The following is a 26223-nucleotide window of genomic DNA, read 5'->3' on the forward strand; positions in this document are numbered from 1 at the left end:
CTCCATAGCATTCAGTCTTAGCCTCCTTACCCTAGAATGGTCCCCATTGCTGCACTGTCTCTGCCACACTGGGCTTCTGACCAGCCCCCACCCCAGTGTCTGCAGACCTCTCTGTCTTCATAAGCTGCCCTGGGCTAGAAAAATGGTATACTGTGACTTTTTTCTTGGCTTTACCCATCAGAATTTGGTTTGGCATGTTTATAAACTGTTGTGGAGAAGGTATGTTGGGTGAGTTGGGCAAAAATGTTGACTCTCACTCCACCATCTTGACTCTGCCTCCTAGGTGTTCCTTTTAAAATTCTTTATGAGATTGACTTGTCTCTGCAACGCATGTAAAAAAAAGTTTTTTTGAAAATGGACAATTTAAAAGTAATAGAAACAAGCCTATTATGCCGAGTGCCTAAAAGAGCATCGTATTTACAAGGGTAAAAAAATCTAATTCATCCCTATGAGGTCCACTCTGAAATACTCAAATTTTACAATAGTTTTCTGAAATAATCATGTACACAATGTTCTGAATGGCTTTATGAGGAAGTTGCTGCTTAACAAATACTGTCATCAATACAGCCACCACCACATATTTGGGGAAAACATTCATTTACACAGCCCTTCCCTCACAACAATCCCCAAATAGTAGGTCTGAGGTGACTGAGGCCAGTGTCACACACAGTTAGCGAATGTCTGACATGGCACAGGACTCCATATCCAGGGCTCTTTCCCACTGGACTGCAATGCCCAAGTTTAAAATGTATACCAAGACCATTTTTCCCCATTTCCTTACAAAAGATGATGAGCTTCAACAGCCCCTTGGTGATTCATGGTAGAAAAATCAGGTCACTAGGTTATCTCATTTTATTTAGCTTTATTATTGTTCCATGAACAGTCTCTTGGTTTTGGTTTTAACTCGGGAATCATCTCATTTAAAGTTGGCACATATTCTCTGAGTTTTTTGGATAAAACTACTATAGAATTCTAATAAATACTCATACTATATAAAATATTCTTTTAAATTTATCAATTTTATGGCTCCTTTAATATGCAACAGTACTATTATTAAAAAGCCACAAAATTCATAAGTGAAATTCTTATATGCTACTTGTTTGTTGCTAATTAATCAAGTCTTACAGGTATATGCTAGATTTGGAGTCAGGAAAACCTGAGTTCAAATCTAACCATAGACATTGGCTGGCTATGTTAATCTCACTAGGCCTCACTCTCTAAGAATAACACTGTTGGGAGCCCAATCCAACAAAAGCACAAATACATGACATAAAGAAGTATCACTGTTTTCTGAAAAGAAAATTGAGCCCACTTTGGTCTTGCAATATATATTTTAGAAGTTTTCTAACTGGCATAATTTGAACTACAGAGTTTACACACTGTTTTTAATAAAATCTCAAAATGCATTTTAAACAAACATGCACGGCCTCTATAGTAAAATGTTAAGGGACCACAGGGTAAGTAGTTATTAAACTACTGCAAATAGCAATGAAATTGACATTTATTTTACTCTAATTTTTACTTCAATAATTATAGCTAATGTTCAATGACCATCAAAATTATATTTAAATCTATAAAACCTAAGCTTCTCAGATAAAGTATGACACAATTTGAAATTAGCAAGCTACATACTTAGTGTTACATCTGAGGTTATTATACCTCAGACAAGTTTTTTACTGCTAAATTTAATGGATATCTCAATTTTGAAGTATTATATTCAGTGAGAAAGTTATAGTCCTTTGGTTATAAAGATCTACATTAGTAACTATAAACAATTTACTAAAGACATAAGCACAGTGCCATTTTCTTATTACGTTTCCTTCATCCAAAGTTAAGGCAATTCCTCTCCTACAAATAAACAACTGAAAACAAGCTCTATTCCTTGTCTCCAAAAAAGGCTATACGTAAACAATATCCAAAAGTCAATGTCTATGGTCAATCTTAGGTGAAAGTCTCCCAACACCTCCTTTGTTCTGGACAAGAGAAATGGACCACCTTAAGATGGCTCCCTCTCACAGCTAACCGTTGTAGAGCATTTTCTGAAGCTTTACAAAGTGTTTTCTTCACAACTGTGCTAGAATGTATGGCCCCTTAGTATTCATTCTAGAAATGGGTGAGTCTAATGCACTAAAGAGTACTACTTTAAAATCCAAATTTGCCTCTAGATTCATTCACTGCCTAATAAATGTTTGTTGAGAATCTCCTTTGTGCATTTCATTGCACCAAAATATCAGTAAGTCCCCTATAAATGTGGGATTTGGGGATCTGAAGCCATATAGGAAATGGACACGGTAGATTTTTTTCTTTTAAAGTCCACATAACTTCAATGACTATAAAGCAATAATTTTATTTTTATTCTATGACCCTCTCCTCCCCCCCCAAAAGTGCTTATGTCATCTATTTTGAAGAGTTCCTATATCTTATATCATCGCTCAGTTTGGCATGGTAAGAATTAAACGTAATATTGACACAGATGAAATTAACTGGATCAGATGGTTGGAAATGTGGTGATGGTGGTGTTACCTGGGAAGAAGGGGAAGGTAAAGGGATGGACCAAAGAACGAAGAGGCAAATGGGACAGAATTGTGCTACCATGCCTCCATGCAATGTTTCTATTGCCTCTGAGAAGGCTCCTGACTTCAGTCTGAGAAACGTGGCCACAAGGAATCTTTTATGAATGAGGAAATGGAATGATTAAGTTGCAATAATTTAATTCATTGCTATTTTATAAGCTTTTGATGTTATAACAAAAGTATAAACTACTGAAGATCTCATTTCTGAAATAAAATATTTCATTACTATGATTTTTAAATTGTGATGGGATTCCATATACTTGGCATAACTGAAATCTAACAAAGTACTATAAATATGACAGGCAGAATAAATCTAGACTCAGAGATCAGATAATTTTACTGAACACATTGCTTCAAAAGATCATTCTCACTATGATAACAAAAGCAAAGAAAGTTTAAAATAAGTTTACAATTTTTAAATTAAAAACATGAGAAATACATTACTGTACATATGGAAACAAAGTATTTCACATGCATACACATACTATATAGTAGCGACATTATTATAAGCAGCAGGTATGGTTCTTCCCTGTATTTTCATTATAACACTATAGTAGTTATTATTTGTTCCTTTCTGGGAACTACTTAAACCAACTCATACAGCATATGATTGTGTATACTATGAGAATGGTTACAGAGCTGAAAAATGAATTCAATAAGAGCCCTGAAGAGCACATCCACTTTAAAAGAGATCATTTACGTCAGTGCTTGCTGAGTCTATAATTTCATAAGCCCGACATATGTTTGCACATACGTGCATATATATTTATATATATATATATATGTATGTATGTATTCCACTTTCACAGATAAAAATCACACATGTGACATTTTAAATGAGCCTGATATTTTCAAAATACCCAGTAGTTCAGGCAACTAGGATTTCCACAGGTGAAAAAATAGCTTGACATAAATTCACATTTTGAAAATCAAAGTAATGAAATCTATCTACCAGGCAATTTCTCTGTCAGGGTACCAGCCCTATAGCACTACTGTAGAAGCGGATTTAAACCTAATTTCTCTCTTATTAAATAGCCTCTCTACAATGTCCTGAAGATGCAGAGTACATGTCATTTCATCTATAAATTCTGCTCTCCAGTATAAATGGCAGCATCTCCTATTGGTGATGTAGATATATAAGAAATAAAGTACTTGCATATTCGAGTACTTTATTAGCAATATATACACTAACTTCACAAAACAACTAAATTTTACATGTATGCAAAATTGTGAATGAAATTTCTGGTTAAGAAGAAAATAAAATACAGGAAGTGGTTTTCCTCTCCATATTTAACTGCAAATTCCCTTTTGCCCTTTATTTGACCCTCTCTATTCATGCATATCACCGAACCTTTGAGGCATTCACCCCACTCTGTCTATGGTACGTCTATTCAATGCCTTGCCAAAACCCTGGTAACCCAGTGAGTGAGCCATCCCCCTAGGAGGTCGGAAGGTGCTTCCGAAGGACTTCTTTGGATGCTGAAGACAGGGTGTCCGGGAAGTTCACCTCAAACTCTATGAGCAGGTCGCCGCGCTGGTCAGGGTTTTTTGGAAAGGGCAGTCCATAGCCTATAATTCTTCTCCTCATTCCAGGCTTCACAACTTCATTTATTGACATCGGGATGGTTCTTCCTTCAATTGTGGGGACATTGATGGAGCAGCCACACAAGGCCTAAAAGACCAACAACAAAGTAAACTTGCCAAGAAGTAGAAGCTTGTTGTACTACCTTTTAAAAGTTTCACACATACACACACACACACACACACACACACACACACACACACACACACAAAATCAGGCTGCAAAAAGATGACATCAATTATAACTAAGGCAAGCACCAACCTACTGTCAGAGACCATCAAACTTTTTATCCCAAACTCCCATCGAGGGCAGGGACCAATGAACTGTTCATCAGCCTATTCCTAGACTTTAGCATCATGCTTCGCCTACAGTCAGTGTTGAATACAATTTTATTCAACTGAGGTCCACATACAAAAAAGGGAGGAGTGGGGGAATCTCACCTCCATGTTGCCCCAGATCAGGGAGACAAGCTATTCAAGAAGTGAGAAGGTGGAGAACTGCCAGATTGACCCATCCCTCCCCTCCCTTTTGGACTTACAATTGGCGGTGTAGGAAATGATGTCTTAGAAAGAGTAACATGCCTATTATAAGCTACATATTTCCCTTTCTACTGCATTCATATAATGCTTCAATTCAAAATGAACATTTTAGGATCAGTCTAGAAGTCTGAATTGAATATTTATTTTTCCATTTTTTCATCTAGATTATAGAGATCAAATACACAGTCTTGGTGGCAGAATGTCACCCACACTCTGATGAGACCCTGATGCATAGGCTAGATCCAGCCAACTAACTGATTGGCACAGCCATCTTCATTAAGTGTGGCAGGGGAATACTGAACCAGACCTGGAATTGCTTAGGTGGCGGACACTGAAGACTGTTTGGGCAAAGGATGCACCACAATACTATGGACTGTTGGGTGATGCTAACCCAAAGAGTGAGGAAAGATGCACAGGGACAGAAGTGACTTAGGGCACTTCATCAACTTGCAGGTGTAACAGACATTTTCTAGGTATTTATGACCAGAAAAGGAGGTGGGTCAGTGTGTGATGAAAACTAGAGCTCACAGACCAGAAGCCAAGAGAGGCAGTGACCTGCCCTCAATCGCCCAGGGAGCATGGCCAAGAGCCAGGATTCGGACTTAAAATCTGGTGCCTTCTCCGCACACCACGCTGCACCACTCAGGATCTCTCTGGGAATACTCAAAGGGCCTTTGGCAAGCATCTGTGACAAAGCACCAACCAAATGAGAGGGCTCGGCAGAAGGCACAGGAAGGAAAACACGGATTTGTTGAAGGATTGTTGTTAGGGTTTCATACACAAGATCCACAATTTTAATTTACAAAACAGATAAAAGTTATTCCTTTAAACAGCAAGTTGTAAATCATAACTAACATATAGTACAACGAACAATCAACACTGAAAGCTTTCATTATTAAAATAAGTAACGTGTTACATTCGTATAGTGATTTAAAGTCGTTTCAAGGCCTCTAGCTCTTCTCATGCTCCCAACAAACCCACGAGGTGAGAAGGTGGGAGCCATGACTATTTAACCCACTCACAAGCAGCAGAGCTGGGACAGGAAGCCAGGGGTCCACTTCTGCACTCCCACATTCACCCAACTTCTGTGGTAAGCCCCACCATACAATGGAATACTCAGAGCTACTCATGGTCAGGAAGCGTGGCTGCCTTAAGGCATTTTCCACATCCATTTCCTAGATTGTCAAAGCACAAATTGGTTAAATGTCAACATGTCAGATCCTGTTTATCACTTACCTCCCGCAAACTGATTCGGACAGGATAGAGAATATTTGATCCATCCCTCTTAAATTGTGTATGCTCTTTATCTTTAATGACAAAAACAATATCTGCTGGAATACTATTGGGCATTTCATCTCCTTCCCTTGGAAAAGTGATTTTTGTTCCTTCTTTCCATCCTTTTTTTATTTCAATGGTGAGAATTTTGTCCTCCGTTCGAACACTTCTCCCATCAGGGTTCAGCCTTTTTCGGGAAATCTTCATCCGTTTGGTACAACCACTATAGATTTCTTCAAGTGATACTTTAAGTTCGTGGATAACTGGAGGGTCTTGCCTGGGTCGGGATGAACCCACTGAGTTCCTCTCCCTGGGATACCCATTCATGCTGAAACCAAAGGCACTAAAAGGATCTCCATCTACTTCCATTTCTTCAGGATCTCTACTATTAGCCATTCTTCTACCAAAGAAGACTTCAAAAGGACTGGAACCACCAAAAAATGCTGCAAACGTGGCATGAGGATCACCATGAAAGGTGTACCGGAAGGTACCTCCTTGTCCGTCAGTCCCACCAGCTCCACCTTTTAAACCTAGATGAGATGAGCAACATGTTAGAAAGACCTTTGTGATATAAAATACAGATGCCTGGTTTACAATCCTGTATCACACGGGGTGTGTTTCCTCTCAGCCCACTTGAGCTGTGAGCTACTCAAAAGAAATAAGGAATGTGTTTACTTGGGGGAGGAAGAAGGGGCCCACATCTGTGATTTCTCCAGAGTGGACAGTTAAGTCTAACTCCTTGTTCTAGGGATTGATTTGCCTAGGAACACTGACAGGTTAAGCGACTTGGTTGTGGTCACCCAGCTAATGTGTCTCAGGGGCAGATGATGAACCCTCTGTCTTCCAACTCCAATGTTGCCCTTCTATCTGCCTCTCATAACTAAAAATCTAAAAGGTTGTGTCACTTTTGACTGTTTTCTAGGGTAAAATTTCTAGAGTCGTTGTTCTTTGATAATGTTTTATAATCCTAAAGAGCAGTAACATAGTGAACAAGAAGGAAAAAAAACGAAAAGGCATGACAAACTTCTCATCTCATTGATGTTTCATCATATTGAGATGTCTTTTTACTGGTCACTTTTAAAGATATAGGTTAATAGCCTTTCCATAAGCAAATTAACATTCAGAAACCAGGTCTCGAGCCATGAATTTTAAGTCAGTAGTCATTTGTGCACATTAGACTATAAGCTCCTTGAGGGCAAGGGTTGTCTTGTATCCCCAGCACTTAGCACAGTACTTGGCACTGATTGACTAGGAAGTAATTGGCAATAAATTTTCACTAGGCTGTTAAAAAAAACACCCTTAAAATCTCACTTTACTTGTAAAGAATAAATAAGGGAAGACTTTTCAGGTGTGGAAAGGATAGAAATCTAATCATGAAGACCCTCAATGGAAAATACTCTTTTTCTAAATAACAGAGTTTAATCTTAGGGTTCTCAATCTAAGCCTGCCACTTCAATCAAACAGAGCCCTATTGAAAGAGAGGTGTCCAAGAGTCTCTGGGCACCCATTGTTGTTGGGTTGGCTGCCACTCCCTGACTCCTAAGGGCACACTGGCCCTGTCACCATGTCATTGCTAAGTGGCCATGATTAAAGATAGAACATACACAAAGCTGAAGAGCTGGAAAGTCACAGGATCTTTGAGGAATCTAGGAGAGTAAGGGTTTTGTCATTCAATTCTGTATTGGTTAACCTTCTGAGAGGGCCTCAGAGATATTCCCCAACAAAAAAATATTACAGAATAAAATGAAAAAGACTAAAAAAAAACTGAGGAAATTTTAATAGACTATGTTAGGGGCAGGGCTGAAACCTCCAACAGGCTAAATATCCTGCCAAATCCAACCTAAAAAATGGAATTCTTTGCTTCAGATTATAGCAGAAATCACAACAAAAGATGTACAATCATTCCAACGAGTGAAACTTTCACCGGGAAAACTCAGCTCTCTCCTCCAAGAGCCATCCCACCCCCCTCTGCATGAGAGAGGGCATCTTCTTGAGTTGCCTCTTTCACTTGCAGTGGCCAAGTCCAGTTATGACAACAACTCCATCAACTAAGGGACAGAGTCTAATGAGAAAGTGTTCATTTGGTATCTTCCCATAAGCCAAAGGTCAGAGACCTCTCACTACCGAAACCCAACACTATCTCATTGAAACCCTGAAACACATACATTCATCTAGCCCAAGGAATTTGAACCTGGGATCCATCAGCTTTTCAAAAATTTTGTTAACTGTATTTTGATATAATTGGTTTTCTTTGTAATCGTCAGTATTTTATTTTATGCCTTTAAAAACATGATACCAAGAAGGGCTCCACCAAATGGGTAAAGAGCTTCTGATCTAGTCCAATGCTTTACTAAGGAATGAGCCACCTCCCATGGTATCCCTGAAAAGTGGTGTCCCCTCCCTTCACCTTTCGACCCACCCCCAAGACACACACACATATGCACACATGTACATATACATACACACACACACACACACACACACACACACACACACACACACACACACACGACGACTTCCAGTGACAAGAACTTCCTTAGCTCTTGGGACAACTCTAAATGTGAAGGAAGTTTTTTTCATCCTGAGTTGAAATCCCTCTCCCTGTAGTTCCCATCCACTGGTTGCAGTTCTATTTTTCACTGGAGTCTGATCTTATTTTGAATCATCTCCTTAACTCTGCTGAACATTCCCTGGTAGGCAGTGCAAGGGTTACTATCCCATTTCACCAAAATGCAAAGAGACAGACTCAGTGCTAGGACGGCTCTGACCAGAAAAACCAAACGGCCAATCCACAGTGGGCCCACGTACAAGGACTGTGAAGGACCCACGAACCACATTTCTTCTCCCTGAGGGGGCCGTTCCTGCTGCAAACAAAGGCACTAAGAGCATCTCCCTCTCCTTCCATTTCTCCAACATCTCCACTAAGAAAGGAAGACTAAAAAGGCCTGCGGTCCTTCATTCCAGCTCTCCCTGATGGAGATGAAACCCTAAGCGCTGGCATGGGCAGTGCAAAGAAAGGTCTTCCAGAATTGTCTCCTGGGATCCTCTGACCCTGGAATTAGTACCTGCTCCATGCTGGCATTGATGATTTTCTTAATGAAAAAGGGACGGCATCTGTCTCCTTGCAGACCAGCAGGCAGAGGATCTGAGTTCGAATGCCACCTCTATCACCTGCGACCTGGGGTACCTCGGGGAAATCCCTAAGGTTCTCTGGGACTCCCTTTCATCATTTATAAAATGTTGGGGTTTTCTTGGAGCCTCAAATGCATGCTCCCAGGAGAGGGGTAAAAGAGGTAAAGTGCTCCAAGACATTTTGAGGAGGGCGATGTCACTGTCAGCACAGGGACATCAGGGAAGGGGTTACTGAAGAGGGAAGAGCAGATTCTACAAGGGAGCAGGGGCAGAAGGAGAGAACACCACTGGGGTGTGGCCTGCCCAGCTAACAGCCAGCAGGAATGGATGGAAGAGAATATAGTAAAAGGAGGTTAGAGGCCAGACTTCAGAGGCTAGAATTTGTACTGAGGCTTCAAGGCAATCAAGATTCATGGAAGGGTCTGAATGAGCAAAGGAACTGTGGCAGCTCTATGCAGGAGGGATTCAGGAAGGCTTAAAGGGAGATCTGGCTGGCCTGCATCTGGGGGGCGGACATGCGACTAGAGAGGGACAGATGGAGAGGAGAGCTAGAAAGGAAAAGGGAATGCAGAGGCATGGAGGTCAGAAACAACTTGTGTATTTCCCACGGGCACATGGGTCAATCTGGCTGGAAATTAGAATGTAGGGATTCAAGTAACAGGAAAAAAGAATGGGAAGGTGTGATAGCATTAGATCACGAAAGGCTTTCAATGACCCCCAAGTCAGGAAGTGGTATTTTCCTTGAGAGTTAGTCACACGTCAAGGCAGAGGGTGCACTTGAAGGGACTGTCCAGATGAGAGGGGCTGAGTTGAGCGAGAAGGGCAGAGTCAGGGCTGAGGGACAGTGAGGGGCAAGTCAAGGCCACCACCAAGGCTACAGACCTGGACTCCTGAAGAGTCTGGTGCCCTCCACGGGAATAGGGAACTGGGGAAGTCCTGCTAGAGACATATGTTTGAGAGACCTGGGGCTAAGGAGAGTCATCTAGCAGGTAAGAAGGTGAAAGCAGTGGATCTGATAAGGATTTTCTAGACCAGTTTTGAAGGAAAGAGCTAGGATAGCCTGAGGGAATGAAAGGGTCAAGCCAAGATTTCTTTGGATTTTTGTTGGGGGAAGGAAGAAGACAGTGAAGACTCAGGTAAGACTGTAGGCAATGGGAAGGAGTCAGAAGATAAAGCATGGAGCTTAAGTCCTGGAGGAAATGGAAGCACACCTGAGAGAGAAAAATCTAAATTTACCAAAAGGATAAATTGGGGAGGTGGGGGGGGGGCGGTGATTAGTTTCTTTTAAATGGCAAACTCTCTTCGGGAATTTAAAAGCACTTGATTTCTATATAACTTTACTGCAATAGATTCATTTGGGAAAATAAGGTAAAGATACATTAATATGTAGAAAAGAAGGACGTAGGAAAGATTAGCATACCTGAGCAAAAAGCAGATCCCGCCAATTCTACTATTTAGGATCTAAATAGAATTCAGCAAACCATAAAAACATTTTATTTTACAAATAAAACCATTTTATACAAAATATGAATAAAGAAAACACAAAAGACACTAAAAATCCTTCTGTGAAGTTTTCTATAGTTGGTTTCTGATCATTTGTCAATCTTCAGAACCACGAAGAAGAAACCTATATTTCCTTCTCAGGATATAGCATTCTTTTTCAAAGGCCTCATTTTAAATTCGAATGATTCTATGGTCCTTTTTTATTGCATAAAGTTTTAATTGTTGTTAAATCCTCATTTTTCTCTAAGGTTCTGAATTATTAACACATCCTAGATTTTCACAAGGTTCTTTTTGGAATGTGCATCCATTACACGCAGTAGTACATACGGGCAAAACCAACACAGTGGTTGGCATTTCACGAGATGCAGCTTGGCAGCTTTTTTAAAAAGTCTCTTGTTGGTCCCTGCAGCTCCATGTATCATGGTCTACTTTTTAAAGCAATGTTTGCCCTCCTCGATCCTAGCGTCTTAGGTACAGGCGCCAAACCTGGAGCTCTTGGTAAGCGTTCTCACCCCAAAGCCAGCTCAGGCACACAATGCTGGGGGCCTCTGTAGGGCTATGATTATGGAAATATGTATTCGGGTGATGGGTAGACACAGAACGATTATATGCTTTTCAATATAAAAAGAGGTCTTTAATGTTAGGGATAGAGACCAGGCTCCGATTTCATTGGGAAGAGGAGCTCACAGATGAAGAACCTCCCCCTTCTCCCAATCTGTGTAGCATTTCTGTGAAAGACACTCTTAGGGCACTGAGAGTTTAGGCGACTTGCCTAGAGTCTCAGAGGCTTTGGCCTAGGTCTTCTGCCCACCATCCCATGCTGTCACTTCCCTGAACTGTTAAACCAAGACAAAGCTATAATTTGTACAAATGTTCTTTAGTAAACACTGGAGGCCTTTCTTTGTATCTTCAGTGCTAAAGACATAGTGTCTAGTACATAGTAGGCACCTGATACATGCATGTTGACTGACTATGGCTTATTTATTGTGGCAAAATTTGGGCAATCACTGAAATTTAGGCAAATTTAATAGAACACCCCAGAAACAACTTTTTATTTGCTATAAGGATACATTCTATCATTAGATTGGTCAAATTCTCTTGCATGACAAATTACTTTTTTTTTTTAAAGTGCTATCTTTTGGTAGTATTGAACTGCCTAATATTTGTGCCTTTTTCAATAATTTCTTTGCAAGACTCTGACATGAGTTATCCACACACAAAAACAACCAGTTGAGAAGTCAAACATTCCATCAGGCTGGTTATTTGCATTTTAGAGATTAGGAAAAAAACCCTGCAGTTACTCGGCAAAATTAAACTGAGATACTTTCTATCAGAGTGTAGCATGAGTACTATCTACAGGAACAAGCTCAGTAAGTGACGCTCCCAATGGTCTGGAGGAAACTCCACAGCTCTCTTATGGCTGCCATGATGAAAACAAAGGTGACCCCCAAACAATGACTTAGGACCGATCCACAGACATTCTGAAAATCTATTAATAACAGGCCCCTTCTCAGTTCACAAGAAAGCCTTCTCAAAGTTTCCTCCTCAAAATTAGGAAGATAAAGAGTAACTTTGCAAACAAATTCTAAATGGACAAATGAGATTAATTCTGCCCCTTTATGGTCTCTGGCTAGTACCTAATCTCTTAATATACATAAAAGCATAGAGGTGGAAGAAGGGAAGAAAAGCATGCTTTTGGTTCAGTATTAAAATTTTGAACAAACAATTTTGTCTGAAATGTTCAGGTCTCTTTCAGCTCTAAGATTTCATGACTGACTAGGTCAAACAGGGCTTTAACCTGGTAGCCATTTTAGGGTAAAAAATTACATTTCAGGGGCCTCCCTTTCTTGGCACATGCTTACTGTTTACAATTAGGCTAAAGACTTGTTCTGGTATTTTATGACATCAGGCAAATTCTTTCCTTTCCAGGCACGAAGCCAAAAACAAGTTAGAAACTAGATGCCTGGGCTCTTGCTTCTGGGGGCTGTCCTATCTTGTTCAGACTACACTAGGGTTCCTGTATCTATGAGGATGAATCTTTTGTTTTTAAAATAAAGATAAAATACATTAAAAGCCCTCTAATTTTAATTATCAAACAAGACTCAAAAGAACAAAAGTCTATTTATTCATATCTCAAATAAAACAAATTCCAAAAGAGGTTGGGCATAACTTCTGAAACTTGGTGCCTGGAATGGTTTTAAGTTTCTTTTCAAAAACAGAGCCTAAGCCAAATCATGGAAAGTGTGCGGTGTAAAAATGTGTTCAAACATCAAATTAAGCCAATACATTCGAATCATGGCTATTCTCATTCTCATCACACACAATTCCAACACAATAAACCAGAACAAAATCCAGTTATTTTCTCCTCTACATACATGTCTGAGAGCCTCAGTGAACTATGAGACAGAGAGTGGGAGACACAGAAACACACAAAGACACACACACACACACACACACACACACACAACACTTACCCTCCTCCCCAAACTGATCATAGATTTCTTTCTTTTTAGGATCACTCAGAACTTCATAGGCTTCGGCCACCTCTTTAAATTTTTCCTCTGCCTGAGGAGATTTGTTCTTGTCCGGATGAAATCTGAGGGCTTGTTTTCGGTAAGCTTTCTTAACTTCTTCATCAGAAGCTCCTTTTTCAATCCCCAAAATGGAATAATAGTCTTTCCCCATTCCGAATGTCTTGAAATGAACTTAGATTTCCCTTTATGTAAGAAAAAATATACAGATGTATCTCTGGTCTTAGCAATAGAAGGATCCTAAGAAAAACAAACCTCGTTGGGCATTGAAAAGCTAAGGCGAGGAGCCTGGAGCTCCCTCCCTCAGTAGCACAAGAAGGGAGCTGCCTCCTCCCTGTTTCCTTCCCTCCCTCCCTCCGCTCATTTATAGACAAACGGAGACAGCCTCTCTGCTGGTCCTCCCATTTTATACTACGCGTCTCTGCACCTTCTAGAACAGCAAACGCTACAGCACGTCACTTCCCAGCCTGCCTCCGGCCAAAGTACTGAGCTATGTTTTCCTTTCCTTCTTCATTAACTATTCACCTTCCTTCTAGCTTTATGATGTTTGTTTCTTTCTCTCTCTCTCTCTCTCTCTCTCTCTCTAAGACCCAAATGTTTGGGAAAACAATATGCCAACAGCTTGATTATTTTGTATCTAATTCCAGATCAAAAAAGAATACGTACTGTATCAAAAGAGAGTCATTAAGTATCCTCTAGAAAACAAGAGCAAAGACCTGTGCGACAGTGCTGCCTCCCAACACTTTGCAGAAAAGCACCTAAATTTCAAGTCAGCTTTGGAAGAGTTTAATCTTATAACCGTGTCTTATTTTGTTCACACTTTCTCTTGTTTTTATTTCAAGATAGCACTAGGTTCTACAAACCTAAAGAACTATTTTCTTCTTTGCTTTTTAAAAATGGCAAGCTAACAATGGATAAGGAAAATAACCTGTGACTAATGCCAAAAGCCACTACCCATTTCTGCAAGTTCAGAAGACTTCAGGTTAGCTCTTCTGCTACAGAAGGGGATCCATCTATCTAATCAAATAAATGTTCGGTTCTTAAAGTGAAATACTTGAATTCAGTCACTTCAAATAAGGCATTCCCAAGTCATAAGAAGACTGCACGGTTTTCATCTGAAAACCTCTTTCTCCATGAAATGCTGACAGAAAGTCATGTATCAAGTTACTGTCCTTGTATTCGTTATGAGATCCTGGAAGCTGAGCTCTAAAGCTGGAAAGGGCCCCAAAGGTCATCTTATTCCGCCTCCTTGTTTCACATGGACAGAAACTGAGGCCAAGAAAGGTAGGGTAGGCAGCTGGTATCCTCAACATCCTTTAACCTCAACCTTAGTGCCCTCACTAACACAGACTGAGGAGCAGTTAGGAGAACTATGTGCAGTACATATCACACCATGTGCCTCTCATTATGAGAGGGCTTGAAGAGGAAATACCAAAATGTTAGTGTATCTCACTGTACTGAGCTGGGATTCCAGAAGATCTGGGTTTGAATCCCACCTCAGACACTTGCCCCCAGTGGGAACTGGGAAAGGCTGCCTCTAACTACTCTGGGCCTCAATCTCCTCATCTGTGGGATGAGAAAATTGGACTCAATGACCTCTTGTCTCTTCCAGCTCTAAATCTCTGACTCTAGGGGTGGTCACAGAGGCCATGAGGAGCCACTCCTCTTGGAAGTCGTTTCAACCTCTTTTGGCATCTGTGAACTGTGGTTTTTCTAAATCTCTCTCAGAGATTAAAAAAAAAATTAAACATTTTAAAAACTACCCTAAAGACCTGAATAGAGGTACTTATGGGTATTATGGGAAAAGCCATGAACATGGAGTTGGGAGCCCTGGGTTCAACTCTCCCATCAGACATTCCTTGGCTGTGTGTCCATCGGCAAATCACCACCTCTCTGTAAAATGGCAGTGATAACAGCTGTCACGCTTCCACCAGATCCCGAGGATCAAGCTCATGACACACTTTAAAGCACTGTATAAAGGTGACCCCGTTATTTTTAGCTGTCTTTCAATTCTCACCTCAGAGGCCAAAGAACTAAGGCCAGAGGAACATATGGAGAGGCCCCAAGGCTTAGTGTTCTTTAATCACTTAACAATGGCACTGAACTTTGGGGATAGCCTATATTAGGGGAAAAGCACAACCATGTAGGGCCACCTTCTCACTTCAATTATTCTAAAATGCCCAATGCCAAGAATTCAAGAACAGGAACAAACACCTGAGGCAAAGGGCATGAATACAAGAAAATCACCCCTATGATGAGAATGTATTTTCTAGAAAAAAAACACTGTTTCCTTAAAAATTAAAAACTGACTCCTTTGAATCTACATCAAGAAATATTGAACATCAGAGCCCACAATGAAAAATGTCAAAGGTGTTTCTGGTGGGTGACACTGGGGAAAATGCAGATTATCATCAGATCAAATCATTTTCAAGTGGCCATAAAAATTATCAGGGTCATGTTATGTTCAGCGAAGGGTTTTTAAAAATTATGTTTGTTACTAAGATTTGTTTTCAACACACTAATGGAAATACAACTATCCAATCAGCTGTACAAACCAAGGTGTACCAGTGGTCCAGACAAAGATAGACAGGAGAGGATGGAGAAATACAAGCCATAGAAGTACTGCACCTGATCCAATAGGATTCATGGAAACTGCCCCAAAGAAACCTGGCATATAAAGTAATTCAACTGGAGTCAAAGCCCTAATTCATCAGCTTGCCAAACTGCCAGGCTAGTTATTGTTTTGGTTGGTTTTAACTGGTTGCTTCTTTAAAACTACAAAGGTAAATCTCAATTAAATTACAAGTCAGGACCAATCAATTTCCCTTCTACAAAGTGCTGATTTTTGTGGTCTGATAAAACTTTATAGCACGTTCTCCATAACTCAAGAGACAGACTCAGGTCATCTTTATGGAAGTGATATATTCCAATTTTGTAATTATGCAGAAACGTAATAATGTGATTATTTATCAAAGCTCTATTTGTTACTGCAAAATGATCCATCTGCAAATCAGCAAATTAATCATCTTGCATTGATGAGTTCCTCTTCCCATTCACAATTCTCCAATTCTAGTTCAGGTGGTCTTCGCTTATTCCATGAACAATTAAAATAGCTTCCTAATCTACAGGGTGTTCCTAAAGTCTGGACACATAGGCAAAAATGCATATTTTCAAGAAATGAAATGAATGAAATTTGCAACATTTTATTTAATTGGAATATTAACAAATAATATCTTCAGTACGATTTCCATCATTTGTGATGCAAAGGTTGATGTGCTTTGCAAGATTCACGTGAACTCGATGCAATAACTCCACATTGCCATCAATTTTAGCACATTCACTCTATGCATTCAATCAAGTGTGCTGCATCTGTGATTTTCATTGAGTACACCTTCTCCTTTAGCATACCCCAGAAAAAGAAGTCAAGGGGGCTAAGGTCTGTTAATATTCCAGTTAAATAAAATGTTGCAAATTTCATTCATTTCATTTCTTGAAAATATGCATTTTTGCCTATGTGTCCAGACTTTAGGAACACCCTGTATTAGGAAAGGAATAGAGATGGTTAGGGGATGCCATAGTGCACAGGGAGTTGGGCCTGGAGTTAGGAAGCTCTGAGTTCAAATGCGACCTCAGACCTGTAACAGCTGTGTGATAAGAGTCTGAGGATTAGGGTTAGTGGGCAAGCCACTTCACTTCTGTTTCATCTACTCAAAAAAATAGAGATAATAAATGGCAACCTCCCTCCTAGGGTTGTTATGAGGATTAAATGAAATCATAATTGTAAAGTGCTTAGCACGGTGCCTGGCCCATAGTAAACACAATATAAATGATTATTATTATTACTCCAACCTTATAGAGTTCTTGTGAGGATCAAATGAGATCAAAGAAATGCTTTTTTCCCCCTTCCTAATCAGTCTCTGTCTCTAGTTTCTCTTTCTCCTAATCTGTAACCAGATTAATGTTTCTAATGTATGACCACTTCACTGTTTAAAAATCTTCATTGGCTGCCAATTAAAAATCCAAAATTCCTTCCCCCAGGAATTCCCAGCTCTCTTCAACCTGGCCATCAATGCCCTTTTCAGTGTTCTTTCCTCCTGCACTTCACCAGCCTCCCCAACACTTCTCATAGTTTCCCACCTCTGGGCCTTTGCTCACATCACTGCCTATCCCTAGAATAGTTCATCTATCTGCCACCACAACTCCTTTCTTGCTTCAATGTCCAGCTCAGATGATGCCTTTCCCTGGCCTTCTGAGACAGAAGGTATTTCACACCTCTTACTGACATATAGTTTGTATTACAGTCATGAGTCTTACTTCCCCCTCTTACAGTTGAAACTGCCTTAGGGCTGGAGTCAGATCTGATTTATCTTTGTATGTATCTCAATGCTCAGTAAAGTGCCTTGCACACTGAGGCTGACAAACATAAAACAGATGAATATTTAACATCTGTATCAGGAAGCTAGCCCTCAAAACAAAAGATATTTAAATTACACGGCTGATTTATCCTGGGGATTTCCTTCAATAACAAACATTGAGAAACAACATAAGTCTACATATTTTTAAGTCTAAACGATTTTTTGCTTCTTCCCTTTACATTGTTTCAGTCTTTGTGTATGTGTGGTTTTTCTACTCCTGCTTACTTAATTCTGCATTGGTTTGTGTGTCTTCTCATGGTTCTCTAAATTCTTCATAGTCATCATTTCTCGTGGCACATTAATATTCATGTCATACAATTGGCCCATTTAGTGGATATAGGAACTTTCTGTCTCTGACTTCCTTGGGCCAGACACCCAATAATGAGATCTCTGGATCAAAACACATATGGAATGCTTTGCAAACATCAAAGTGCTATACACACACTAGCTATTATGTTTTAGCAAAATTTCAATTTTCATTTTAAAAGAAGGAAACATCTTACTATTGCTATTACCTCTTAAAAGATTTTGAAAATAATACACTAGAACAAAAATTACTAAATGCCAATCAATTTCTGGGGATGGAGCTGCAAAAAGAGGTTGGGATTCTTGGGCCGAATCTAATAATTCAATAGGAATAATATTAGGAATTAGGAATAGAAATTCAATAGGAATAAAAGCAATGTCTCACTCTAGGGTTTCAAGAATCCAGTTTGCAAGTACAGGTTGGGGGAAGCATGGCTGCGGAGCAGTTTTGTCCAGAAAGACCTGAGGATCTTAGTGACCTGAAATCTCCCCATAGGTCATCAGTGATGGGTCTGCCAAAGAAGCTGATATCTTAGGCTTCACTGACAGAGGTAGGAGATCTCAAGCATTATGTTCAGTTCTGGGCACTGCCTGCAGTTTAAGGAAGTCTCTGATAAACTGATCATCCAGAATTAGGTATGCAGATGGTGAAGGGACTTGACTCCATGTCATATGAGAATTTAAGAAAGAACTGGGAACACTGGGCTGGAAGTAGGAGAGAAGCTCCAGGGAGAACAGTGGTGGAAGGTGCCTCTTAACAGGCCTGTCCCAAAGTGGAATTGGTTGCCTGGGGAAGGCACGGAGGCCAAAGGACCCTTTGCTTGTCAGTGATGTTAATGGTGGCCAGAGTCTCCCAAGTCTCCTTTTCATTATGGATCTTATCATCACATCTTTAATTAGAAAAATTGAGTGGCTGCTCACTGTAGAAGCAAGGGCTTCACACAAGCCCAATAAAAAGCGAATGCAACTAGAGCACACCCAGCTGTGTGAAAATAGAGTGGCAGACCATGACATGGCACTCCACAGCTAGTCAGTGGGACTGCCCTGGCGCAAGAGGCCAACAAGAAGGAAAATTCAGCTGGTGCAAGATGAACATCGGATCACACATTTAAGACTATATTCGTGTGGATAAGACAGAAAAGACTACGTCCTCTGCTTTGGATCCATGTAAAATGTGGCTCAGTCCATTTTGCGCCACTGCACTCCCAACCCATGACCCATGGACAAGGCCTACTTACAGTTACCGGATACAGCTCATTTTGTCCCAAGAGTAGAGAAGGAAAACAACAGAGCTCCTGACTGAACACCGGGCTGGATCACTGCCAAATGCTTAGGTCATTTATCTGAGCTAAAGCATAGTTTATTCTGATGGCAACTCACCAATCACTACCATACAAACATCAGATTGTTAATCCTGGAAATAACCTTTTTCCAATTCTTTTGTGGTCTGATTAATTATTCTATGAGGTTATAAAAGGCAGTTTATGCTACAAAGAAGAAACCGCTTTAATGTCCTGAGTCTAACAACTTTGTGTGACTGTAATCAGTAAGTACAATGTCCATATCTAACCAATAAGTATGAACTCATGAACTAACCAAGGTTCCTATCTGAAGAATGTTCACTGTAAGACAGCTGGGTATAGCCCTTACTGAGGGGGCCTCAAAGAGAGTTCATGCACCCTCTTGGTCTCGGTGGGCCTCTTGTTCAGGTGTTCTTCACTTGGGAGTTGAGGTGGACACTGCATTTCAGTGGCTGCCAGGATGCAATTCCACAGCACTTTCAAAGGATGATGTTAACTATTTTATTTGTGTACAAATTCTTCTTGTGAAAAGCATCTTACTCATTTGTTTCAAGGGAATCTGAGCAACAATAAGCTGACATTTTCATTTTTACTTTGTGCTCAGCACTGCCTTGATCAAACATTTATTAAGCACTGACTGTATGTAGGGCACTGTATGCAAAGACAAATGAAATCTTTTTTGCCCTTTAGAGAAGAGTGCAGCGTGTAGACCAGAGGAGGCCTTTCTTTGCATCCCTAAGGTTTAGCACACAGGTAGCACTTCTAAAAGCTTGTAAGTTGATTGATTTCAAGAAAATCAGTGTCACTTAAAGGAAGGGCAGTCACAGGCTAGGGAGGTAGAGGGGACAGGTCGTGTGGATCTTGAAAGCATGGAGGAAGGGGGCTATTCCAGCGATGAGGTGCTCCTGATGCACCGGTGTGGAGACATGATGGTGAGCTGAAGGTGAGGAACAATGAAGAGTCCAAGTGACAGCTCAGAGGCCAGTATGACTGGAAGCAGAGTACATGAAGGGCACTCACGTGAAATAAGACAGAAAAGGCAGGGAGGATCCAGATCAAAAAGACTGAAATTTCCGGGCTGAGGATTTGGGCTTTTGCCAAGGGCATTATGGAGCCAGGGAAGATTGCTGAGTGAAGACAAGGGGTATGATCCGCTCTGTTTCAGGAATGTTAATTTACAAATGTATGAAATAAGAACAACAGCAAAGGGAAAGGCGGAGCAGTCAGTCAGGCAACAAGCATTTATTAAGCACCTACCATGTACCAGGCAACAAAAAGGCTATTTCAGGACTTGGCAACTTATGAGGGTGAAAGAGAATAAAAAACCCAGTTGGACAGTAGGATGATGATGCACGCGGAAGGAAACGGGACATACGAAGGACAAATGGATTTGGGACCAAGAGACAAGGAGTGATGTCTGGGGGACATCCACACGAAATTTTTCAACCAACTGTTGGCGAATCAGGACTCTCAAGTTCCCACCAGAGGAGAAAGCACCCACCTGGACCTAAGTGAACTCTCAGGAGCTGGTGGGATCAGAAGATATAGAACAAAAACAGACGAGGACCAAGAGCAAAGCCTTGAGAGATACCCACGGGGGAAGAAGAAGAAGTCTGGAGGAAAGAAGGAGGACTGCAGAACATCTAAGTATTTAAAAATACAATGGCTGGCATTTATCTAGCAATCTATCTATCTAACAATACTGAGAGGTAGGTGCTAATATGATCTCCACTTAAAGAGATGAAGCATAGATAAGGATGACTTGGCCAGCGTCACACAGCTAGAAAGTAGGTGCCTAGGGGATATCCTTTCTGAAGTCCTATAACCATGTTCATGTTGGCATGACAGTGACTCAGGTGGCACAGTGGATAAGGAGTCCAGAAGCCTCAAGTTTGAATCCTTCCTCAGACGGGTCAAGCTTTCTTTGTTCCTCAGTTTCCTTACCTGTTAAATGGGGATAATAGCCACCCTTAGCTCCCAGCATTGTTGTAAAGATCATGTAAGTGAGCCATGTGTTGGGCAGCACTTTGGAAATGCTACTGAAGTCTCTGGCAGTGGGACAGGGGCTCTGAGAGCTCTCCTATGCTGGATGTCTGCTTTCTGAGGATTAACCCCACTAAGGAGAGAGAGGCACACAACCAGCAGGCTGGTCACATGGAGATGAAGTCTCCGGCCAAGCAGAAAAACACAAAATGGCCCTCTTCAACCTTGTATGGCCCATTCTGCTCTGCAGTGCTCAAGGGAGCTAAAGATCAATCATTAATTGGGGGAAATGAATCACATCAATCTTAAAAATCATAAAACCAGAAGACAGGAGGCAGCTGTGGCTAAGTGCAAGTATGGCCCACAGGTTCTCTTTGGAAAAAGAAACAGATGAGTTGGAAGGATTAGCTTTATCACACAGTCAAAGGCAAACCATTCTCATTTCACAGGATATCTGATCATCTTGTATTTCAGTGAGAAGCGTTTGAACCCTCCCCCCAAACACCATAAGACTAATTAAAGTTCAGGCACCAGTTGCAGATGACAAAAAGGCAAAGGCATCACGTATGACACCTTGAAAGATGTAACTAGAGAAAATGTTCGTGAGCCTCTGATCATAAATATTAGAGAAGGCTTGATAACTGGCCCTTTCACATGGTCAAGGTCCAGGCAAGAGGTCAAGCATAGCCTCCAGTTCAAAAAGGCATTTGCTAGAGATGGGAAGGTTTTCCAGAGACACACTGTCAAGCCCCATAACACTACAGGGTCTCAAAGGGAGATCCCTAAGCACTCGAGCAGCTGGCTTTACCAAGTGGATGAAGAATGTCTATTGTCCAGACTGTGATGCGCAGCTGGATGGACAACCTATGAAGCACACCCATCAATATGTCTATCTGGGACTGACACCAACAAGGAGCTGGGCCCAGACCTGAAATGGAGGCACGTCAAAGTATAGTCTTTGAATGACCTCAAAACAAAGGGCTGGTATTCTTCTGGTGACATTGTATGGAGTTGTCATGGAGCACTACAGCCTCTGAACACCTGAACTGGAGGATCAATGAGCAAAGGAGACACATGCAGTGGGCACGAGAAGACCACAAAATCTTATAAAGGATGAACTCATTTTTTTGAAGAGAAATAGTGGAATATATGGTCAGAAAAGATGGTTGCTGGGTCATACACTCCATTGTATTCATATTATGGCAGGAGAATGTGGAAACGGCTGATGGCCAGTTTAAGAAAGGGTTCAGAACAGAGTTACGCAGGGTGGGATACAAACTGTCTCACTGGAGAGAAGACTCACCTCAGTGAAATTTCAGATCTATGGGGTATTGATGTCCTGCAGGTGCTCAATGTTTATTAAATGAATGAGTTTTGGTTATTTCATTTTTCAAGGGCATCAATCTGACCTTTCATCCAAAGTAATTCTGTCTAAAAAAATTCCTCAGAAGTGAGAATTACCTAAATTGTCTTGAGAGAAAAATTGTTTTAAGCCTGTTTACATTAGTAAGCTAAAAAAGCAGTTGATATATGTATTAGATTTGTCAAATGGTAACAGTCTGAGGAAGATATTGCCCATGGTTTTAAAGGAAGACACACAGGAACAAGTATTTGGTAAAAGAAATGGGTTGACTTTTTCTTCATCTGCTCAAGACTAGCCTGAAAGGAAAGAAAAGAACCAAGGAGGGCAATACTGGGCAAAATTGTGAAATCCCACTATTAGTGACCTGGGGGAGGGGGGGTAGTGGTGATAAATATACCCTAAAGAAGAAGTAAGATGACCATCTCTTTGGTTTTTAACTCTACCCAGGATCTCTTCTAATCAATAAATCAACAAATATTTAAGTGAAGTACTAATTGGATATATATATATATATATATGTATATACATATACATATATATATATATATATATATATATATATAAAATGTATGAATATGAAACAGGTCGTTGATATGATTTTACAATCCACACTTAAAGACCAGTGATAAACAACAGAAAATTTAAATGACAATAAGAGAGAAATGAGTGCTACACAAGAAAATAAAACCAGTTGTCAGAGATGCCAAATGCGAGCCAACAGCCTCAAAATCCTTATTCTTCTGGACCTCTCTGGGTCTTGTGGCACCACTGTTTCTTGGTTAGGAAGGTAGGTGGGGCAATGGATAGAACTGGTGCGACCCGAGTTCAAATTTGACCTCCGATACTTACTACCTATGTGACCCTGGGCTCCAGAGACTTAGCCTCTGCCTCTCTCAGTCTCCTCACCTGTAAGAAAGGGATAATTACCCAGCTCCTGGGGTTGCTGCAATGTTCAAGTTAGGCAGTATTTATAACATGATTTGCAAACTTTAAAGTGTTCAATAAATGCTAATTCTTATTAGCAATGATTATTTTTTGTTCTTCTCCCACTTGTCTGACCAGTCCTTTTATAGATCATCATCCATATCCCACACCCTAAATATGGGTGTCCCCCACAAGCCTCTGCCCTGGTCCCTCTTCTCTACCCACTCTCAGTGACTTCATCAGCTCCCATGGGTTCAACCACCACCTTTACCCATGTAACTCCCAGTTGTTATCCAGCCTGACCTCTTTCCATATCAACAACCACCAACCAAAATCTTCACCCACTAAAAGGGGCATCAGTGCTGTCGCTCATCCAAGGGCATTTGTGAAAACAGCATTTGGAAAACTCAAAAATGTCAGGCAAGTAAGGGGATTCAACTGCATCCATTTCTCAAGCCACTGCATTGTTTTTGTTTTATTTTAATTAGTTGTATAAGTTTTTAAAAGTTACATGGAGAGTAAGCATCATGTCCAAAGCAGAACTTAGTCGCTTGCCCAGGCTAAGAAAAGAGGAAGTAAAATACTTATATAACCCCACCTCAGAAAAAGAAATTGAGCAAGCCATCAATGAGCTTCCCAGGAAAAAATCTCCAGGGCCATGTGAATTTTACATGTGAATTCTATTAAACATTTAAAGAACAATTAATTCCCATACTTTACAGACTACTTGGGAAAATAGGTAAAGAAGGAGTCCTACCAAATACTTTTTATGACACAAATATGGTAATAATACCTAAACCCAGGAAGAGTCAAAACAGAGAAGGAAAATTATAGACCAGTTTCCCTAATGAATATTAATGCAAAAATTTTAAATAAAATATTAGCAAAAAGATTGGAGCAACTTATTGTAAAGAATAATACACTACGACCAGGTAGGATTTATTCCAGGAATGCAAGGCTGGTTCAATATTAGGAAAACTATCAGAATAATTGATCATATCACCAAGAAAACTAGCAGAAGCCATATGATCATCTCAATAGATGCAGAAAAAGCTTTTGACAAAATGTAACATCCATTCCTATTAAAAACACTAGAAAGTACAGAAATAAATGGAGTCTTCCTTAAAATTATAAGTAGCATCTACCTAAAACCATAAGCAAGCATTATATGAAATGGAGAAAAGCTAGATCCATTCCCAATAAGATCAGGGGTGAAACAAGGATGCCCATTATCACCCCTATTATTTAATTTGGTACTAGAAATGTTAGTTTTAGCAATAAAAGAAAAAGAAATTGAAGGAATTAGAATAGGCAAAGAAGAAGCTAAGTTATCACTCTGTAGATGATATGATGATTTACTTAGAGAATCCTAGAGAATCCAGTAAAAAACTACTGGAAATAATAGAAAAACTTTAGCAAAGTTGCAGGATATAAAATAAACCCACATAAATCCTCAGCATTGCTATACATTACTAACAAATCCCAACAGCAAGAGATAGAAAGAGAAATTCAATTCAAAGTTACTGTAGACTAAAATACTTGGGAGTCTACCTGCCAAGACAAACCCAGGGCCTATATGAACATAATTATGAAACACTCTCCACACAAATAAAGTCAGATCTAAATAAATGGAAAAACATCAGTTGCTCATGGTTAGGTTGACCTAATATAATAAAAATGACAATTTGACCCAAACTAATTTATTGATTCAGTGCCATACCAATCAAACTACCAAAAATTGTTTTGCAGAGCTGGATAAAATAATAACAAAATCTATCTGGAAGAACAAAAGGTCCAGAATATCAAGGGAATTAATGAAAAGAAATACTAAGGAAGGTGGCCCAGCCATACCAGATATTAAACTGTACTAAAAAGCAGCCAGTCATCAAAACTACTGGATACCGGCTAAGAAACAGAGTGGTGGATCAGTGGAATAGGTTAGGTACGTAAGACGTAGTAGTCATCAGTTGACTATAGCAATCTACTCTTTGATAAACCCAAAGAATCCAGCTTCTGGGCTAAGAATTCACTATTTCACAAAAACTGCTGGGAAAACTGGAAAATGGTATGGCAGAAACTGGGCATAGACCAATATCTTACCCCATATACCAAAATAAAGTCAAAATGAGTTCATGATTTAGAAATAAAGACTGATACTATAAGCAATTTGGGAGAGCAGAGAATAGTTTACCTAACAGATCTATGGGAAAGGAAAGAATTCATGACATAGATAGAGAGCATTACAAAATGCAAAATGGATAATTTTGATTATGTTAAACTGAAAAGCTTTTGTATAAACAAAGCCAATGCAACAAAGATTAGGAGGGAAACAGACAATTGGGAGAAAATATTTATAACCAGTGTCTCTGATAAAGACCTCATATCTAAAATATACAGGGAACCGAGCCAAATTTATAGGAATACAAGTCATTCCCCAATTGAGAAATGATCAAAGGCTATGAACAGGCAGTTTTCAGAGGGAGAAATTAAAGATATCTATAGGCATACGAAAAAATGCTCTAAATCACTATTGATTAGAGAAATGCAAATCAAAACAACTCTTAGGTACCACATCTCTCCTGTCAGATTGGCTAACATGACAAAACAGTAATATGATAAATGCTGGAGAGGATGTGGGAAAACTGGAACACTGTTACATTGTTGGTGGAGTTGTGAACAGATCCAGTCATTTGCAGAGCAATCTGGAACTATGCCCAAGGGGCTATAAAAAAATGTGTATACCCTTTGACCCAGCAATACCACTTCTAGGGCTGTATCCCAAGGAGATCACAGAAG

General features: G+C 40.1%; 1 protein-coding gene across 1 annotated transcript in view; it reads right to left on the reverse strand.

The window, feature by feature from the left end:
- Positions 1-845: 845 nt before the first annotated feature.
- Positions 846-26223, reverse strand: part of DNAJB4 (DnaJ heat shock protein family (Hsp40) member B4) — a 46936-nt gene continuing 21558 nt past the window's right edge. Inside the window, 4 exon segments of the mRNA XM_036753888.1 lie at positions 846-4245; positions 5931-6499; positions 13079-13277; positions 13279-13320. Of these exon segments, the coding sequence (XP_036609783.1) occupies positions 4012-4245; positions 5931-6499; positions 13079-13277; positions 13279-13320 (1044 nt within the window). The 3' untranslated portion in view covers positions 846-4011.

The sequence above is a fragment of the Trichosurus vulpecula genome, chromosome 4, assembly GCF_011100635.1.
Source record: "Trichosurus vulpecula isolate mTriVul1 chromosome 4, mTriVul1.pri, whole genome shotgun sequence".
Classification (NCBI taxonomy): domain Eukaryota; kingdom Metazoa; phylum Chordata; class Mammalia; order Diprotodontia; family Phalangeridae; genus Trichosurus; species Trichosurus vulpecula.